Source organism: Papaver somniferum, chromosome 5 (assembly GCF_003573695.1).
Source record: "Papaver somniferum cultivar HN1 chromosome 5, ASM357369v1, whole genome shotgun sequence".
In the NCBI taxonomy this organism is placed as follows: Eukaryota; Viridiplantae; Streptophyta; class Magnoliopsida; order Ranunculales; family Papaveraceae; genus Papaver; species Papaver somniferum.
Window position 1 is genome coordinate 143,282,976 of NC_039362.1, and position 19,984 is coordinate 143,302,959.

Consider the following 19,984-nt stretch of genomic DNA (forward strand, 5'->3'; position numbering starts at 1 on the left):
ATTTTTATTTGGAATTATTCGAAGGCACATTTAATATTGATTAATTTTTCTGCTGATTCTGAACAGGAAATACCAATAATCAATTATCAATACAGTGCACAGTACAATGGGTTAAGGGAGAATACTAATAGTACCTTTCTTTTGGAAAGAAATTCAAAACAGACGGGATGGCCTGATGGCCAGGTGGGGTTTGGTACTGGTCCTCTTGCTGCACACATCAATAGCACCGCTGAGTCGCTGACAACCTGATCCCACTCTTGCAAAGTCCACAGTTATTATATTGCCAAGTATAATTCTGAAGGTCCACTGATATAACTACTGACTTTTCCTCCTAAATTTGGTTCAGAAACTTTATGTCGCAGTAGTGACGGTCAATTTTATTCTGGAATTGGAATTAGATTCAGCAAATCCATTACTCAGCCATAATTACCTGCCATAAAAGGGAACTAATAACATTTTGACTGATTATCAGAAATGGGATTGTAACTTCCAGTCTTCCCACTGACTGCTTCTGTATTCATAATGCATACCGATAAAGTCCGATTTTGTGCACACTCTCTGGAACGAGTCTCGGTGACATCATAATTTTTTCATTTGATTTAATCAAATTTCGAACACGGTCAATATCTATATGGTTTTTAATATTTGTGTAGTTATAAGGTATGCATAGTTTGCTTGGATAAAAAAACAAGCCAGCAGTGAGAAGCATTTGACCTTTTGTACAAATACACATGGTTATGCCGACTAGGAAACTACACATCATGTGGTGGTACCATATCCAACATCACAATCACTTTACTCATTAATGCAAACTTCTCCTAATTCGAGATGCCACCTGATAATATGAACATATTCTGTGTGTCTGAAAGAAAAGAAATCTTTTTCACAAAAGAAAGAAAATTACACTGAAAGGCATCCGATGGCATTCACATGGGCGGTACTTTTCAACCTAGATTAAAACAAGTTGTGTATAATCTACACAAAGAAATCAAGGTGAAAGTTTCAAGGTTAAACTATTTTAAAAATTAGTTATCCGACTTCATTCAATCAACAGAAATGTCACTGGTCTGGCCATAAATTATTACAGTATTATCATAAGTTTGTCGGGACTTGAGGGTCAGTACTTCTAAAGCTTTTTGAATGCCACCAAGAAGTCCTGGAATAGTATGACTATTAAGTAGTAACAACTATATTTGGAGGGAAAATAAAGCTGTCTCCCGCCTAACCCTCATAGATAGTGCCATAGTGCCCTTCCGGGGCCCAACAAGCAAGGGATACAATGACAATTAGTCAAGAAAAAAATCAGTATTTGCAGTTATCAAAGAACTAACTGCGACCCTGACTAGTCATCCCATATTCATATTTTGGGTATTTATGTGATGCCACAATTAGTCTACCAACATGTACCTCAGACTTGTAGGGTTAGATAGCAACCTGCAAATTTTGTTATACAACATGGTTCTTGCCGCAGATACATGGTATGTGAGCATAACACTAAGACAAAACAGTGTCCTACCAGTGTGTATACATATTACATTTAAGAGTACCTGTTATCTCCTCTTGACCCCTTCTTGATTTAGCTTCACACAGATTCTAGACAACATCATGTTCTCAGCTTTGATTCATTTAGAAGTAGCATTTCCGCATGAAGCTCTACCAAAGTTGGTGTTACTGTCAACCAAAACACAACAGTTTTGAGAACCAAGTACCAGAAAATATGAATGCACAATAGGATGCTAAATACTGATAGTCAACTACCACATTCAAATGTAAAATACGGTAGAGATGCTCACAAGTATTCAGGAATATGTCGTTTTCAGCAAACAAACTGGTACCTGGCTCAGCTACTACCATGGATACCCCAATGTGCACTACTTCGACAGCGTCTCTTCTTCGAGCCAACCTGCAAAGTAGAGTTTATATGAGCCACACTGGCTGGTAATTCCTGAAAAGCTATTTAGAAGATAAGTGAGGAGGAAATGAAGTTCGTTGCTGAACAAAAATGCACGGGTAGCACAGCCTTTCTCATTGCTTAAAACACTTCTTTCTTCATTTTCTTTTCTCCCAAGTTTCAACGGGGTGATGCTCTTGAAAGCATCAAAGTGAGAAAACTCTTCACGTTTCACATACAAGAAATACCAATTCCATATCAAGTTATTAACGTATATCGCATAAAAGCAACAATTTCCTGACAGTTAAATGTTTCCAGAGCGAATGAATCAAGGTTTCCAGTCCTATTTAAACTTCAGAAAGACAGGGAGGGCATTCATTAAGGATCGAACATCATAAGAAATTTGTACCAGAAATATACACTACTAATACATGGAGAAAAAAGCTGAAACATAGATTCCAACATCAATTTTACATACGACTCTTCAGTACACATGGTTGAACCTGGTTGAATTTAACGATTATTATAAAACTTTCAACAACAGTTATCGGAAATCAATAGTCAATATGGTATCCATAGTGAAGAAGGTTAAAATTCTAGCATTTAGATCTGCAGGGGAAGCTCAACACTACAAAACTGGCCAGTAAAAAAAATTTAAACCGGACTGCAATTCCGAGCTAGTTTGCCACTGCTAGGTAAATAAATGAAACATTCAAAATAAGACATCAGCATATTTTACCTTTGCTTTAGCTGAAAACCCAACTATGTTCCATAACGTAAACAGGAATAATTTATACAGATCAGGATAACAGAGGTCAACATACAAGACACTGATAAGTGCCAGTAGTACACATGGACATATGCTTCCATGAATCTACAGAGCTTGGATACATATACTATTGGATGGATGAGGGTACATATCTATACGACAACATAGATTTTAAAGTATAAGATTACTGTAAGGGATACATGGAATTTACAGACCTCTATGCTGAATACACAATTGGTATCACCAGGGAATAACATCATTTCTAACAATCTTACAGTTGTACCACCTTTAGATGGAACTGAAGCATGCACATCTTAATCAGCAGTTATTTCCGGCAACACAATTAAAACGGAAAAGAAAAAAAGAAAAAAAAAGCATTAAAGAGTAGGATTCATACAATGTATATAAGCATTAAAGAGCTGATATCTCACAGCCTCCAGTAAGCTCACTGAAAGCATACAGGGGGCCCTGCGATGTACAATCTGGACAGGAGATTCACAAGGGAAGAAACAGAAGAACTTGCGGAATATAAGCCCAAAAAAAATTGAGATAAATAACATTTCATTGATGATAATGTAGATCTGCATTAATGATATTCAAAGAACCCTGGATGAAACTTAAATTGGTGCAAACAAAATTGTACTTAGCCTGAAGATTTTAAGTTTTTTATCACACTACCTCAATAGAACTTCCAAATTACTTTACTTTACTTCACTAAGCAACTTAAGTGTTACATCTTCGAAGCATACTTGTATGTGCTGAATCACCCCATAGGATAATGAGTAAGGACTTGTGTTATATAGCTGTTTCCTTATGTTATACATTACAACTATTAAGCTAAATTGTCAGACATATCAAACACCAAAACGCTCAGTTAATTATTATTATTGTTATTATATACAGCTTAGTATTTACAAGAAACTTCCAGCAACAGAAGTATGAGATGATATGACCACACTAACTAAAAGCAAGAGTATACGAATAACACTACTTTCATTTTTCATAGACCTGTGTATGGAGATGGATGGAATTCTTATCAAGTACCTTAGCAGATGGAGGAGGTAAAGAAGCTTGTCGTACAGCCTTTCCAGGTTCGTTTAACAGCCGGATCTCCCGAAGCTGACTGGCTATGTCCTCCAATAGTTGCAATTGGATTTGTTCTCTTTCTCGGGGTTCAACAGAAATATGAAGCTTCTCTCTTCCTTCTTGAACAACCCTTAGCCTTTCTCTGAGTCGCTCAACCTCAGTTTCAAGTTTCATCCTTTCACTATCAACCCCAGATGTGGAACTCCTCTTTAGTAAGTCAAAATGTATGTCTTTGCCCACTGATTTATCTACTGGTAGCAACACATTTGTGATGTCAGAATAGCTTCTGTGGATGTCAGGATGGGCTTCAGCACTGCTTGCACTAGGGCGATCATAACTCCTGAAACCAGAAGTATGAAGCGGAAAAGATGATGTACTAGGTTCCTGGTTATTAGTCTTCGAATCATCATCAATGACATGGACATCGTAAACACTTTCAAAAGATAGATCCGTGACCCCGCGATCAGTATCTTTCCCTTGCTTCTTCAGATCCGTAACATCAAATGGAAAACTAATTTCAATATCACTACGCATTTGGCCTGTCTCGGAAGCAACCCCTTGGAATAGGCTACAGTTATCCTTATGCCTTTCATCTTCATCCAGTAAAATAATTGTTTTTTCATGCAAATCAGGTCCATGTACCTCCTCGAACGATTTTTCAGACATACAGCCTCCCTCTAGTGCCAAACCCGGATGTTGCGGAGCAGATGGTTGTTTGTCAGATGATACTATCCTTTTCTCCAGCAACTTCTGCTCAAGTTCATCCATGCACTCAGATACAACTCGATGCTGTTTTTCAGCGTCTAAGGCTCTCTGAATATTCACTCGTCTTAGAGAATCACCATCTTCAAGACTGTCTGATGAAGGCAGTCTCTCCCCAACAGCGAACACAGGATCCTGTTTCATAACATCAAACTCAACTGATTTGTCCACATTGTCTACTGTCTCCTTGTTGCTCATGGACTCACTAAGCTTTAGCAGCATAAGCATCGGGTCTTCGCTCGAATTGAAGGAAGCATGGCCTTCCCCAATCATGTCCTCCATTGAAAGAAGGTCACCTTCTGAGTGCTCATTCCTAAGACCCATGTTCTTCCTATAAGCTTCAACTTCCTTCTCCAGAAAGTGTTTCTCCCTTTCTCTTCTCACAAGGATCTCCTTAAGAATGGTCATTTCTTCAGCATCGTAAGCATGTTTTTCTTCTATCATCCTCTGATATTGCCGTGCTTCCATTTCTATAGATGCTTTCTCCTCCTGCAGACGCAATATCATTGCCATAGCCTCATCAGCTGCTGATGCAGCAGCACTTCTCTCTTCCTCCAACTCCCTGTAAAGAGCAATTCGAGCAGCATGCTCTTCTTCAAGTGCATGTTGCAAGATTCTAACTGAATGCGCATCGTTTTCGTCTAATCCGAGCTCTCCCTTAACATCATACACAGATTCCCCAGCAGAAGATGCACCCCTCTCTGTATTCTTATCTTCATCCAACTCGGTCACCTGAAAACCACCCTGGACTCCTTGATTTGAGTTGATGTCGGCCGGTGCTTCCTTTACCTCTAAAATATCATAATATATAAAACGTCAGGACTCAGGAGTGAGGATCAATGAAAGCTTAATCACCATAAGACAAACAAGTTTCACTTCAGACAAAAGAACAAGAAAATTTTAAGAGCAAGTTTTACTTGCTTCCCCAACCAATGCTCGAAGCCTATACAACACATGCTTTTGAATCTCAAACTGTGAGCAATACTCAAGATAGAGGATCCATGCAGCAAAAACAGCCTACTATCTAAAATTTTGCCGTGTCCGACACTCGGTGACGAGTACTTACAAATGTTGAGGGTAAATTATGTTTGTAGTTGCACAAAATTGTATTTCAAACATGATTTTCAAATCGTAATTAATGTCTTGCATTGTATCCTGTACAGCAGTTTCCAATCCAACAAACCAAATTAAACCAAGCACATAATAAATGAAATGTTTCAGCCTTTTCTAGCTCTCCCTGTCGAACATCACATACCGATACTGTTCAACACCAACCCGTATCAATGTTGCATATTGGTAGGTTCTATTAAGAGGATTAAAATAAAACCTAAATCATTCTCTGGACAAAAGCTAAAATTTAATTTTAAGCAGAACCCACAAAATTAAATAAATAAGCAAAATAAAACAAAAGGTTAAGGCATTCATTTAAGGATAGCAAACTAATTACCTTGGCTTGCATTTATTGGTGGATTCACAGCCGTCTGATTCTCCTCTTGTATATCATCATCATCAGAAAACACTCTCCTCCTTGTTTGATCACCGCCATAATTCGAAGGAGAAACATCTCGCTTACTCGACTGTTGAAGATTATCAGAAACAGATGAGAATTGCCCATGCTCAACAGCAGCAGAAGCTCTCTTTCGTCTTCGAATAACCCTAGTTTTCTGATTCAAAACAGTCTTACCCTTAACCAATCCATTTTCACTAGAATTAAGTAATCCAACAACTTCACTTCTAATTGGTGCCCTAGTATCAGAAACAGAACTACAAGAACCATCACCATATTCTCCTCCTCCTCCTCTATCCAATTCCACGAAGCCACTATCAAACCGATCTCTATTATGATCTCTTACTAATTTCAAATTCAACTGTCTACCTCGTTGATCTTTCATCAGAATTGAATCAAACGGAAATTTACTAATAACAGACATATGAACAGAAGAGATCTTACTAGAAGGAGCATCCGTTAAGAATCTATTCACACATTTAGTTCGATCATTAAAGAAAAATCCATTACAAGGACATGGTAAATATAATCCAAATACTGATAAGAATTTACAAGTGATGAAAACTAGAGTTGATCCACATAAGAGAAGATAAGCTAATGAAAGATCTAGAAAAGCTCCTACTAGTGACGAAAACGTCCATGAATGGATTGGATGTGATGCCATCAGGATTTTTTAAGAAGAGTAGTAGAACTGAAGATGAAAATGAAAAATTGAAACCCTAATTTTGATTTTTCAAAGAAGGACGGAGTAATAAGTATCGTGGGTGGGAGTTTTGAGTTGGAAAAGAAATGATTAATTTGAGAGTTTGAAGTTGACGAAGACAGAGAAGTGCTACATGTTTATTATGTGATGGAAAGTACTGAATCTTAGGTGGGATGTCTGAGCAGGAGGTGGAGGACCAGGAGAGCCCGATAGAGGAGTCAGCTTGGGTGTTTCGGCCCCGAGGGAGACGCTGTCTTGTCTTTTTTCTTCTTTCTAATATTATGATTGTTTAATTAAAGCTTCGGTAAAGTTTTTTCTGTTTTTGTCTGGTTTATATTTTTCGAACCTACAAACAAAGTTAGTTGGACGTAGTGACAGAATATCGGCATTGAGGTTTTATCCATTTCCGATTAAGTGCCTGGTTCACTCCATGGCGGTTGATGTTCAAAGACTTTCAGCTTAATAAAGTTTAGTTGCGATTACGATTAGTGCAAAATTGGTTAACCTTTATAAATTTGACACTAAAAGTTGCACTTTTTTCGTCTTTGAAATTCTTTAGCATATTTTAATGGGTGGAGTGATTTCAAAGTCCAGGTCAATTTTCAGGAGAAGTTTCTTTTTTTTAATAAACAATGAATCTTTTTATTAATGGAAACTCAAGGTTAGAATGAGTTTAGAATTGAAAATAAGAGAATTTAAAGTAACAAGAACATATTGAAAGTACAATACCGAAAATTCCAACAAGAAAAAAATATGAATTACCGGAGTAAGATAAATATTAGTATAAATAAGATCCGATTAAATTAGAGGAAGAACAGTTTTAAAATTCCAACCATTTGACTTGTTTTAGCTATTTGATGACTTGGTCATTCGATGATCCATGCGTCAAGGAAAGATATACTATTTGCATTATACAATGTTGGTATATTGGGTTACGAAGTATAGTTTAGCTATTTGGAGTTCTTATAATCGACATGACTGTAATCGGTAACTTATTTAGTGTGTTGAACTTTCAATTGAATCCATACCTTGGAATTATGTTGAACTGCATAGATTAAGGAAGTAAATTTGTGAAACTTGTTTTGTAGTTGAAATAGGTATGATCTTTAGTAGGAGCAATCCCTTAACATGGATCTCTAGTAGGACCGATCCTATATAACAAATAAAGCATTTTCAGTGTGTGTACGACTTTATAGTTTATGTAGATATCGAAAATGTGGTTTCGTTAAAGTGGAAAGTTCATAAGATGTCGACATAGTATTTGAACATGTGATAATTTCTCATTACTTAATGTTCGGGTATTTTCCTTAATACTCAAGGTGAGATCTCGAACCGAAATATTGTAATAGCCTTTAAATATTCAGAGTTATATGCTCTCCATATTCTAAAGGATCGCATATCTCTTGTTGTCATATTAGTAAAATATATATTGTACGATAGCTAATATTAGTTGTCATCCAAGAGAGATTTAGGTACATGAGTTGGATTACGGTTGGAATTTTGACAAAACCGAAAATATCTTATGATTACGTATCTTTATGATTTTCGAATTTGGTAATTCATTGTTGTCCAAATAAACATTGGTCATTACATTATAAATAGTGGAGCTTGTATTCATACAAACCCATCTTGTGACATACTGCCTAACCGTCCCGGCTACGATGTGGTCGGGCCACATACATTTTGGATGTGGCCCCTTTTTATTTTCTGACACCTATTTAATTAATAAACTTGTCCCCTCCAAATCCCCTTAACTGCTCTACTTTTTGAGAAAAATTAAGAAGTTAAAAAAAAAAAAAAAGGTTAGTTAATAAAACTGTTTTTCAAGTTTTTCCTACATTGTATGACGTGCCAGCATTTAAAGAGGGCTCACATACTTGAAATATGTGGCCCGGCCACATCGTAGCCGCACCGGTTTGCGTGGTAAGCCTAATCGTAGTATTTTACATACTCGTTGATAAAGTAGAATATCTCAATTAGGCGAAATCTCTTGCATGACCTTCGTTTAAAGTCTTCTTTGGGATCAAGAAATTTTTAGTAGTACCGTTGGTGGGAAAGTAAATTGTATTGTTTATTATGTGATCCTTCTCTTATGATGTAAGGTCACTCATACTAGTTCAAGGATTGACGATTTCAGATCTACTTTATTGATTCAAGATTTGAAGATAAGACTAGTGATCATCTATTGTTAACAGACTTCATTCCATGTATGATCGATCATTGGTGGGAAGCAAGTTGTTTGTGCAGGTACTTTGAAGATTGAAGACTAGAAGACCTTCTTTTTGGCATTGATACTTCTTGCATATTTGATTGATCGGGATTCAAACAAGTTGTTTATTTCAATAGATATCATACTTGTTATATAGATCGACAATTTATCTAGTTTTTTCTATCTAAATAATTGCTTTGATAGTTTGTAAACTAAGATTGGTTATTTCGAAATCTATGTCTTAATTGATCTTTTACCAAAAGGAGTTTATATTGATTAAACGGAAGATCCTTTGTATTCAACAATATCTTTGATTTAATTCTTGAGATTGATGGAGTGGTTAGTGAAACATGTTAGTCCTTTAATATTTCAGATTACGATCCAAAGAAGTTGAGTTGCTGAAGTCTTCACAGTAGGTGAAACGATTTGAGATAGCGGACTCTATCTTAGGATTCACGTGTGTAGACCAGATTGGTTATAGGGGCAGGGATACTGAAGCAACTGAGTAACGAAGCATTGTTACTTGGTCTCAACTATACCAAGTTGTGGTAGTCAATTCGTATAGCGTCTTAATTTTGAAAATATTCAAAACTGGACTAGGTCATATGGATTTTTTGCCTAACAGTATTCCTTGTTAGAAAAATCTTGTGTGTGTCTTTATTTTACTTTCCACTTTATAATATTATTATATTGAAACTAAAGTAATAATATTATATATTAGTCAAACACTTGGTATGATCACATAGATTGGTTCAGTTACGAACTCAAGTTATTTACCGAGTGTACATCTTATTGAAGTACTCTTTTGACATTTATTGCATCTATAAGATTATACAAGGTGTGTCTATAATAGGTTGATACGAAAAGACTGTTGTGTACTTGGTTCCCTCGCCATTATAAGTGTTTCGAATCCGTGAGTCTTGCTATACTTGTGTACTGCAAACAGATTTTCCAACCTTGATTGGAACATATTGAAAGGGAAATCGATAGGCTTGTCTGTTAGAGGCACATAAATTCAAAATTTTTCAATGAGGCTGAAGCAACTCTTAGGCTGTAAAGGTCGTCAGCTAAGGGAATCAAGTGCGTAGAACCACGTTGAGTTCAGAGACGTAGATGAGCACTACTGAAGCTGAATTGCTTGAAGGGTGAATTCGATCTCAACTATAGTCAAGTCTGATCTTTGATAGTTGGATAGTGTCTGTAGCGGTTTAATATAGCACGGTGTTCAAAACTAGTCGAGGTCCCCGGTTTTTCGTTCCACTGAAGTTTTCCTTGTTAAAAAAATTCTGATGTCTTCTGTTATTTTATCATTATAATAGGAATATCACAAGTAATACGTAATCAATCTAGACAGTCTAAGCCCTCATTGATTATAAAAATACGAGGGTACCCAAATATACCTCAATCTAAAACTTTTCCACGTATAAGTCCTTTCTACGAAAGCGATTGTCTATGGACTGGGTCGATACAATACAACGAATTGGTTCACACTTCGTGTGATCGTCTATCGATACAAGATAAAAACAACACAACAACAAGATGTCTTGTGTGATTGACTGTGGATTCAAGATCCATACAATACAACAATGAAGTATGATTACTTGATATTAGGTTCGGACTTAACCAAACACTATAGGATTGCTATAAAGTAATTAGGAATTAATGTTTGTGTATTTTACTTCTAATTATAATAAAAAAAATTATAATTGCGGAAATAGAAAAGTAAAAGATACAAAAAGATTTTGTTAACGGGGAAATCGCAAATGCGGAAAAACCCCGGGACCTTGTTTAGAATTGAATACTCTCAGATATAAGCCGTTATACAAAATCTAAACCAACTTCGTATAGTTGAGACCAAGCAACTAAACGAATAGTTCACCTAGTTCCCTCAATATCCCTACGCCTCCAACTTGTAATAAGTCACGCACTTGGAAAAATTACTTTGGTTCGTATTCCAAATAGTAAAGGAACAACCAATCTGTTCGGTAACAACTCTTTTCAAACAACGTGAGTTTGAAAAAAATGCTATTCCGTTTAACCAATAAACTCCTTTGTCGGGTTCTTAGATCAATCTATTCAACAACTACCAAGGTAATTGTTTAGACTAAGCAATCAATAATAGGATCTGATCAAGATACTAAATAATGATGTCGATCTACTCAACTAATCAATCAAATCTATCAAAAGATAAACCGATTATAGTTGGATCCCCAACCGATCAAGTTTTGTGCACGCCAAAGATTATGAACTCAAATAAGAAATCTTCTTTGTCTTCAAATCTTCTTAGATCTTCAATAAACATATGCACACAAACCAATTGAATCTCTTGTGATCAATCACACACAGAACGGGGTCTGTTAACGATGGATTATCACAAGACGTCTTTAGATCTACAAACAGTCTAAAGATCCCCGTCGATACTTCGATCTAGTTTGAGTGAATCTTATATCAGAAGAGAAGATTCTTAAGCATAAACAAACTAGATGCAATCAAAGTTCAATAACTATTAGTCAATCAAATCAATTGAAAACTAATAACAAACTGCAATTATCTAGTTTCCCATCAACGGTACTCGTAGAACTTCTCAATCCCAAAGAAGTCTTTAAAACGAGCGGTCGTAAGAGATTTCGCCTAATTAGGGTACTTTCCTCTCCGAGTAGACGGCTCCACCAGTAACAACACAACTAGGTAGTTTTGTTGGCTCTGAGGATTAGTTTCATCGAAATACAAACTTCAATATTTACAGACCAAGGAAGTTTGTCCATCAAGGAATTTCCAAAACCGAATATTCTCAAAGATATGCAATAAAGCCAAAATAGGTTTTCATAATTCCTGTAAATGCTCTGTCCAAATATTGACCGAAATCTCAGTAGAAATATTCCAATTGGTAAATGCACATTACTAATTTTTATTTTCTAAATATATGCATTTAATTTCTGGAAATTAAAAGCATATAAAACTAAAAACCTTAATTAAAAGATTACGAGATTCTCCTTTAGTTATTGAGGAATATCTTTGAACAATAACAGATAAGAATTACTGCACGTCTTCAACGTATGTCTACATCTTTACTTTGTAAATCCTTTTTCATATTTACAATCTTAGAACCGATTTGCCACACTTCCAAACGAGTTTAGAATTGGTTCATCTGATTTCCGAGAACTATGTGATTGATCAAAAATATTCAATCAACATTAATGGGTTTAACGGTTCTACCAAACACAAGTTTGGTCCTACTTCCAAGTGGATACTAGGATCGGTCACAATAGTTTCCAAAACTTTTTTAACTAAGTACCAGTATTGGTTACCACTATTTATGGTACTTACTTGTGATCGGTTGCAAAAGTTATAGGATCGGTTACACGAATTACTAAAACTTTTTAACCTTCTACAACGATCGATTACACATCTTGTGATTAGTCTCACCAAGTTCTAGGATTGGTTACCCAATGACTAGGAATGGTCACACCAATTACAAATATCGATCATACCATCTCAGGTGATTATTTACGATTGGTTTCACTAATAAAAGTCATACCGATACATAAGTCAGGCATTGTGAATAGTTTTACCAAGATTCATAAACAAGTTATAAGCGGTTATACCAAACCCACATATTGGTAATCCAAAGATTTGCAATGAGTAACAATACCAATAAGCCTAGCGATTTCCCTTTCGATTCATAAAACAAGTTTATGAATTGTACTTCCTTTAAACAAATGTAAAACATTGTTTCTATGACGAAATCTTCACCCATACCCATACCCATACACATAATCATAATAACATTCATACGATTATGTTGATGTCTTATATACGAAGTTCAAAAGATAAGCGTTATACTTCGTATTATAATTCCGCCATACTACGTCTAACTAGAGTATAATCATTCACAGGTTCACAGTTATGTTTTCAATATAGCACGACTTGAAAGATACGTTAGGAATGAAACAGTTCAAGTCAAAATATTACTAACCTCAAGAGGAAGGATGATATCGTCGTTGTAGCTCTTTACTTCTTCACATTCTTCAAGTTTTCGAGTAATACTTGTATGTATCATATCCTAATAACTTTCTAGATGACCTATACGAAGTTGATTCTAGTAAATAATCAAGAGATTCTTTAAATGAGTTTTGATTCACTAAAATATGACAACCAAACTTGACATACCAACGCTTGGTGGTTCAACCGAGCAATTCTCTAACTTATTAAGATCATCCAACACTCGTTCTTGTTGAATTCATATCTTGAAACATAGATAACAAGTCTCATACTTGTCAGAATTCAGATCTTGTACAATTCGGGTACATACTAGGTTGATCTTGGATATTGATTTTTGAATCGTCCAAGAACTAATCTACATCATCAGATACACATACCTTCATATACAATGTTATTAAAGGATATATATTGATTATGAAAAGAAAGAGAGAAAATCTATATACGATCTTATTCAAGGGTTTTTCTATTGACCTACTTGGTACCCTTTCCTTTTTCAATTGGTATCAGAGAAGGCAAACACTGTTAGATCTAACAAGTATGTGTTTGTGGTGATCTGAATACATGGACAAGAGTTCTATCTCGATTAACATACCACCATCTTTCGATGGAACAAATTACTTATGGTGAAAAATGGTTGTGCGTTGCTTCTTGGAAGTCGGTGGTTTCGGTACATGGATGGGAGTTGTCAAAGGTTATACCGGTCCTACAACGTAGATGAAATTAGTGATGCAAAGCGTGATTCTGATGGATTGAATATTATTTTCCGAACCATAAGACAAGATCTTCAACATCATGTGTCTACATGTGAAACGTCGAAGGAAGCTTGGGATATCTTAGAGACTGTATTTGTAGAGAATATCTCATATAAAGAAGCAATGCTTCAAAATCTAACTTCTAACTAGGAAAACCTTCGTATGGATGACGAGGATCGTTTGAGGAATCTAATCACAAGTTTTCTGAAATAGTGAATGCCTCACATGCGTTAGGTAAGACTATTTATTAAAAGGATATTGAGATAAAAAAATTGAGATCTTTTCCAACTCTATATGAGTCTAAGAAAATGCATCACAAAATAAAATGATATTTCAACTCTTTCCAGAAGAAGCCTCGTTGGAAAGCTAATGATGTGTTATCATGAACAACGTACGTCGAAATAGAAAGACTTCGTTCGCGAAGTCGTTACCAAATGGTAGGCTAGGAAAGATGCCTACAATATTAAACTGCAAGTGCACAGTGTCTATTAGACATAGCAAATACAGGTCGATCCCATAGAGACTAGGGCGTTGTAGAGTTGATTCTAAGGTCTTTTTATACTGATTCAAACGAGAAGTAACAAAAGGGAGTTTGTTGTGTGTCGATACAACAAGATAAGTTTATGTAACACAAATTAGAAAACAAAAGTGCAAATAAATGGGAACTAAGGCAGTTGAAAATCCACCACCTAATCTATGCTAATCTATTTCAGTTTGAAGTTATGTTCTTGTCTCTTTACAATGGACACCGGTGAAGGTTCAAGCCTGCCATTTAATCCAGGGTAATCTCAGTTTGGACAGCTTAATGTCAACTAAGGTATTAATCTCTATCACTAGTTGTCTGAGGCACAACTAATCACAGACCAATTGATTCAATTAATCATAAGTTGGAGCAACAATTACACAATTTCTAACAACCTAGGATGCAAAACATACTAAGTGAAAGTTATGTAAATGGAATCTCTGGATTAAACCCATCCTTACTCAATGAAACACAAGAAGAACAATATTGAAAACATGAATAATCTAGCATTAAATTAAGGGATTCATATATGCCCTAGCAAAGATGTTTAGAACATAATACAAAACGAACTTAAACCTAATTTACTACTGCTATTTGCTCCGGCTAGTCTGGGCTTAACTTCCAAATACAACTGCAACCCCATTTATACAAGATTCTCCCACAAAACCACAATACCTCATCCACATATACACAAGAAGAAATTTAGGCATTTGATGTTCTTGGAGCTCACCACTAATGTACTCTTCCTTGTCATTTGTAGCCATTACACTGCCTTCACCAATTGCTGATGTTGTCGGAGATTGAAAAGAAAACAACTCAGACCTAATTTGACGCGCCTGCTGCCATTGTTGGAGTTGCAGATAGATAAAATTCAGACTTGTTGTTGTTGTCGGTGATGCAAACTCATATTCAGATGAATTGATAGTGCATGCTGCTTGTATTCCTCACTGCCACCTTACAACGCCGCCTGACTTTGTTGGAGTTGCGAAGAGATGTAAATCAGACCATTCACTTGTCAATTATGTCGCCTTGGAAACCGATCAACCTTCAATTCATAGCCTAGGGTTAGGTTGAAATGGGTATAATACGAATTTGTTAACTGGTTGATTAGGGAAAGATGGAAATAGGGCATCAGGGAGGTGGTGTCGGGTGTGAGAGAGATTTGACATGCCAATAAAAAAGGGGGACAAATAAAAGATTGATGGAGTGAAAATCTGGGAGAGAATGACACAGATAAGAGAACTTGTTTCTCGTGAAGGAAAAGAGATTTGGGAAAGGCAGTAGACTAACATGTTAAGCATGAAGACCCTGTTTTGATATATGAGAATGAAACTTGGACCTTGGTTTCCTTTCTTTAACTCTCAATATGGGTATCGCTTGAATTTCGGCCCACTACTTTATTTCATGATCAGAGATTTCTTCTTCTTGAACTTCTTGTTCACTACTGGATCCTTTCAACTTCATGAATCTGCACGTACTCCGAATGCCTTCTCCATCACATCTGCTTAAAGCCGACTTGACATCTAGCTCGACAAGGAAAAACTCCAATATACTTTCAAGAGAATCAACTAGACAGTCAGACTCAATCTTTAGAAAAGTATATCAAAGAGTTATATCTCAATTTCTTGATTCAATCCTCAATCAAACAAATATGAATTTGCGAGCCCGATTGAATAAGAGAAATAACTTGGACGGTATCACAAACCAATATCCAAGTGTCAATCAATTAGATCAACAACCCAAAGGCAGGATTCAAGAACTTATTGAACTTAATGCACAACCTGTGATATTTCTATTATATAAACAAATATAATGCGGAAAATAAATAACAAAGACAACAGAAAATTTTGTTAACGAAGAACTGCAAATGCAGAAAAACCCAGGGACCTAGTCCAGCTTTGAACACCACATTGTATTAAGCCGCTACAGACACTAGCCTACTACCAATGAACCTCGGACTGGAATATAGTTGAACCCTAAACAATATCACACTGATCAAGGTACAGTTGCGCTCCCTACGTCTCTGAACCCCAGCAGTATTCTACGCACTTGATTCCCTTAGTTGATCTCACCCACAACTAAGAGTTGCTACGATCCAAAGTCGAAGACTTGATAAACAAATCTGTCTCACACAGAAAAGTCTATTGAGATAGATAAATTTGTCTCCCAGAGAAATACCTATAAGTTTTGTTCCGTCTTTTGATAAATCAAGGTGCACAGGAACCAATTGAAAAACCGGACTTATATTCCCGAAAAACAGCCTAGTATTATCAATCACAATCACAATAATATTAATCATAAGGAAGCGAAACAAGATATTTTCGAATCACAAACGATGAGACGAAGATGTTTGTGACTTCTTTTTATCTTGCCTATCGGAGATCAATCTCGAGCAAATCTTAGAGAAGATAGTATTCAATACGATAGAACATGGCAAGATCAGAACACACAACTACAGAGAAAATAATTGGGTCTGGCTTCACAATCCCAATTAAGTCTTCAAGTCGTTAACCTAAAGGGTTTTGGAAAAATACCCAAGGTTAAAGGAGAATCGACTCTAGTCGCAACTAGTATCACACAGGAGGTGTTGGAATTATGTTTCCCAGTTGCTAGAGTTCTTCCTTATATAGTTTTCAAATCAGGGTTTGCAATCAATGTTACCTTGGTAACAAAGCATTCAATATTCACCGTTAGATGAAAACCTGATTAGAATCAAGCTAATATCTTTCAACCGTTAGATCGAACTTAGCTTGTTACACACAAATGAAATGTACCTTCATTTAGATATAAGTAATCGTACCTAAAAGTGTACACCTTGTTGGTTCAACAACAATTAACCGAATTTATCCATATGAACACTTTCATATCAGCCTTATTCATCTTAACCACAACTAGTTTAAATGACTCAAATGAAACTATTTATAGAGTTGTTCAGTTGTTTATATTCTCATAGAAGTATACAAGACACAGTTGAAGCAAAATCGGTTTGGTTCACTCGAATCAATTCATGAACATTATAGCCACGGTTTCCAAAAGACTGCATTCATTATTATATAAATGTATTGTTTCATGACACAACCGATTCTAGAACTTAACCCACTCAAGTACGCAGACGGGTACGCATACTTAAGTAGCCGGACTTGGACTGTGTCCGATAGTATGCGAACGTTCATGCATACTACCACACATCCAAAAATAACAGTTGAATTGGTACACGTACGGGTACGCATACAATAGTTCCCGGACTTCAACTGAGTTCGCCAGTGCGCTACGTGTACGCATACCAAGACTCCCGGACTTTACCTGACCTCGCCAGTACGCTACGTGTATGCATACTATATCGGTCTTGGATCAACATATATGTAAGTACGCATACTATGTCTATAATCCAATTATGGTTAAGTATTCTAAACTGTATTACAATCATTGAAACATTCTTAGAGGATGACATTAGTTGTTTTCACAGACTATTAGAATCAAAGCAATTTTCAAGTTATTGAAATAATCAATACGAAACATTCCAGGTCTACATCAAATGACTGTCTCACACAAGTCATGTAAGATGTTACTAGACGATTTTCACATGATCATCTTTTGACTTGCGTCAAGAATATAAGATGGACTTGGTTAAAGCGAAAGCTTACCAACACATATTTCGAGAAATATGTAAGCGAGTTAAACTCAGCTCGAAATATCAAATGTGTATAATAGAATACTATATAGTAATATGACTTTTGTCTCAAGAAGGAGATAGAGTAGAAATAGACTTTTTGAATGATAGATGAGTTTCAGTCTCCATATACCTTTTGTTGATGAAGTTCCACAAGCTTTCCTTAGTAGTTATTCGTCTTCAATTGATGAACGGTGTGAAGTCTAAAGCTCAATTACACAATCTATCCTAGTCCGAGACATCACTATAAGAAATCAAGACTTATAGTTTTGATCACTAAACTTGACAAACAAGCTTGGGATAGAAACGCTTGCGAGTTCGACAGAGCCGTGCTCTAACACCACTGCCTCTGGTAGCTCCGTCATCGACCAATGAGGTTGGGATAAAGTCCATTTTTTTGACTTTACATAGAAAAAGAAAGTGACTGAAAAAACTTTTTTTGAGTGATTTGTTGTAAACGAAACTTTATTTAGAAGAAGAATAAAGATTGAGACGAGATATAAAACATGCAAATTTTAGTACTAATACTAATGGTTGTTGTAGTGGTAAGAAAGGTCATGCATGGTTATGCAACTCCAATTAAATATATGTCTGGTCCTAAAAAAATCATTGATATGTTACATGTTCTACTCATGTATCAATTATTTTAATTCTCTTTGGGTTTTTTTTTAAGCTTGATTAGTTACAGAGTTCTTCATTGTTATGGTTTTGTGGATCCGTGAAATTTGATTTCTGGTTGGGGATTTTGGTACAAGATTGATTTATCCAAAATTTAAAATCGTTTAAATTGATTTATTTTTTTTTTTACTATTGTAATTATTGTATTTTTCTTGATTCCTCCTTTAAAATTGTTTAGATTTGTATTTTTTTTACTATTGTAATTATTGTTTTTTTTCTTAATTCCTCCACGATCTACACCCTGTATATGTTGCAGCTCTTATATAGGGGAGGGATGGTCTGCATCGCCCAACTGTAAGGATTATATGAGGACTGCATTGAACTTTGTCTGTCACACTTTCATGGTCACATTCTTTTCTTTTTTCTTCATCTCAATTTCTTCAATTTCTTCAAATAATAATCGATTTTCTTCATTGTTTTCCAGATTATTCTAATTAGCAACAACTTTATTCCAATTTGACTTCGGATTCTACTGATTTCATCGAAATACATCAATGTGTACTTTTATTTTGTTCGAAATAAACAAAATTGCGTTCATAATTGTTTGCTAAATCGATCGAATTTATTCGATTAAAACAGTTTACACTTCAATATGATACATAAAAAATTGTCATCTGCATCCAATTCAATATCCAACGGATGCACAAATTGATGGACTGAATGAGAATGACCCAATAGATTTCTTTTAAATGAAAACTTTAAATTGGGGAAAAAAAACTAATAAAAATGACATGAATAATGACTAATCAAGAAAAAAGAAAAAAAATGACTTGAATTTGCCTCTGTCTTAAGCCATAAAAGTTTGATCGAAGAAAATGATGAGGAGATTAGTTTATTGTACAATAGACTATTAAGCTTTACTTAGAAGGGGACCGCCTTAATGTAATAAATGCCATAAATGGTAGCATATGATCTACTAGTTGGACTACCAACAGTATAGTGATTGTCACAATTTACTTAGTTATTTTGATAGTTGGGTTTGCAAGTATGTTCCTAGAGAAACTAATGGAGCAACGATCTTTTAGCAAAAGATGCTAGGGACAGCCAGAATATTGTAATTTGGTCGCAAGGTCTGCCCGATTGGCTTAAATCTCTACTTAGAGATAAACTTCATGTAACTCCATAGTTTTATCAATCCATTTACCTTTGTTCGTGATGTAATCATCGATATTTTTTACAAAGTTGGTGTGTCTGCTCGTAAGGAAGTTGATCTTGGCTTTGTGTCCAATGATAACAATGATTTGTGCCCTGCAGACATCCTTGTTTGTAATTGGGAGAATGGTAAAGATGTTTGTATGGATGTCACAGGCGTCTCACCCTTCACGGTAGAAGGTGTTCGTGCTTTTGTCCCAGACAAATCTATCTCGAATGTTGTTTCTCGTAAACGCACCAAATACTTGGATAAATGTGCTTCACATGGTTATGGTTTGGG

The 19,984-nt window shown here is 35.7% G+C and overlaps 1 protein-coding gene across 3 annotated transcripts; it reads right to left on the reverse strand.

Moving 5' to 3' along the window:
• Positions 1-252: 252 nt before the first annotated feature.
• Positions 253-6,961, reverse strand: LOC113283023. 3 transcript variants are annotated; one of them, XR_003327290.1, is made up of 5 exons: positions 5,956-6,961; positions 3,705-5,299; positions 1,794-1,903; positions 1,548-1,671; positions 253-382 (listed from the first exon to the last, which is right to left on the reverse strand). XR_003327290.1 is itself a non-coding variant. In XM_026532157.1 (4 exons), exons 1-3 carry the CDS (start codon positions 6,677-6,679, stop codon positions 1,841-1,843), a joined length of 2,382 nt encoding a protein of 793 aa, XP_026387942.1. In that variant the 5' UTR covers positions 6,680-6,961; the 3' UTR covers positions 1,363-1,671; positions 1,836-1,840. The 3 variants fall into 3 exon arrangements, 2 of the variants coding, with proteins under 2 accessions (XP_026387942.1, XP_026387941.1); XM_026532157.1 differs by lacking the exon at positions 253-382 and having other exon boundaries at positions 1,363-1,671; positions 1,836-1,903; XM_026532156.1 differs by lacking the exon at positions 253-382 and having other exon boundaries at positions 1,363-1,671.
• Between the last annotated feature and the right edge of the window lie 13,023 nt (positions 6,962-19,984).

Coding starts and splice junctions, on each gene's coding strand:
- LOC113283023 (XM_026532157.1), bottom strand. CDS start 6,679: ATGGCATCACATCCAATCCATTCATGGACGTTTTCGTCACTAGTAGGA. Junction 5,300..5,955: donor ACCAATAAATGCAAGCCAAG/GTAATTAGTTTG, acceptor ATGATATTTTAG/AGGTAAAGGAAGCACCGGCC. Junction 1,904..3,704: donor TACCTCCTCCATCTGCTAAG/GTACTTGATAAG, acceptor TCTACTTTGCAG/GTTGGCTCGAAGAAGAGACG.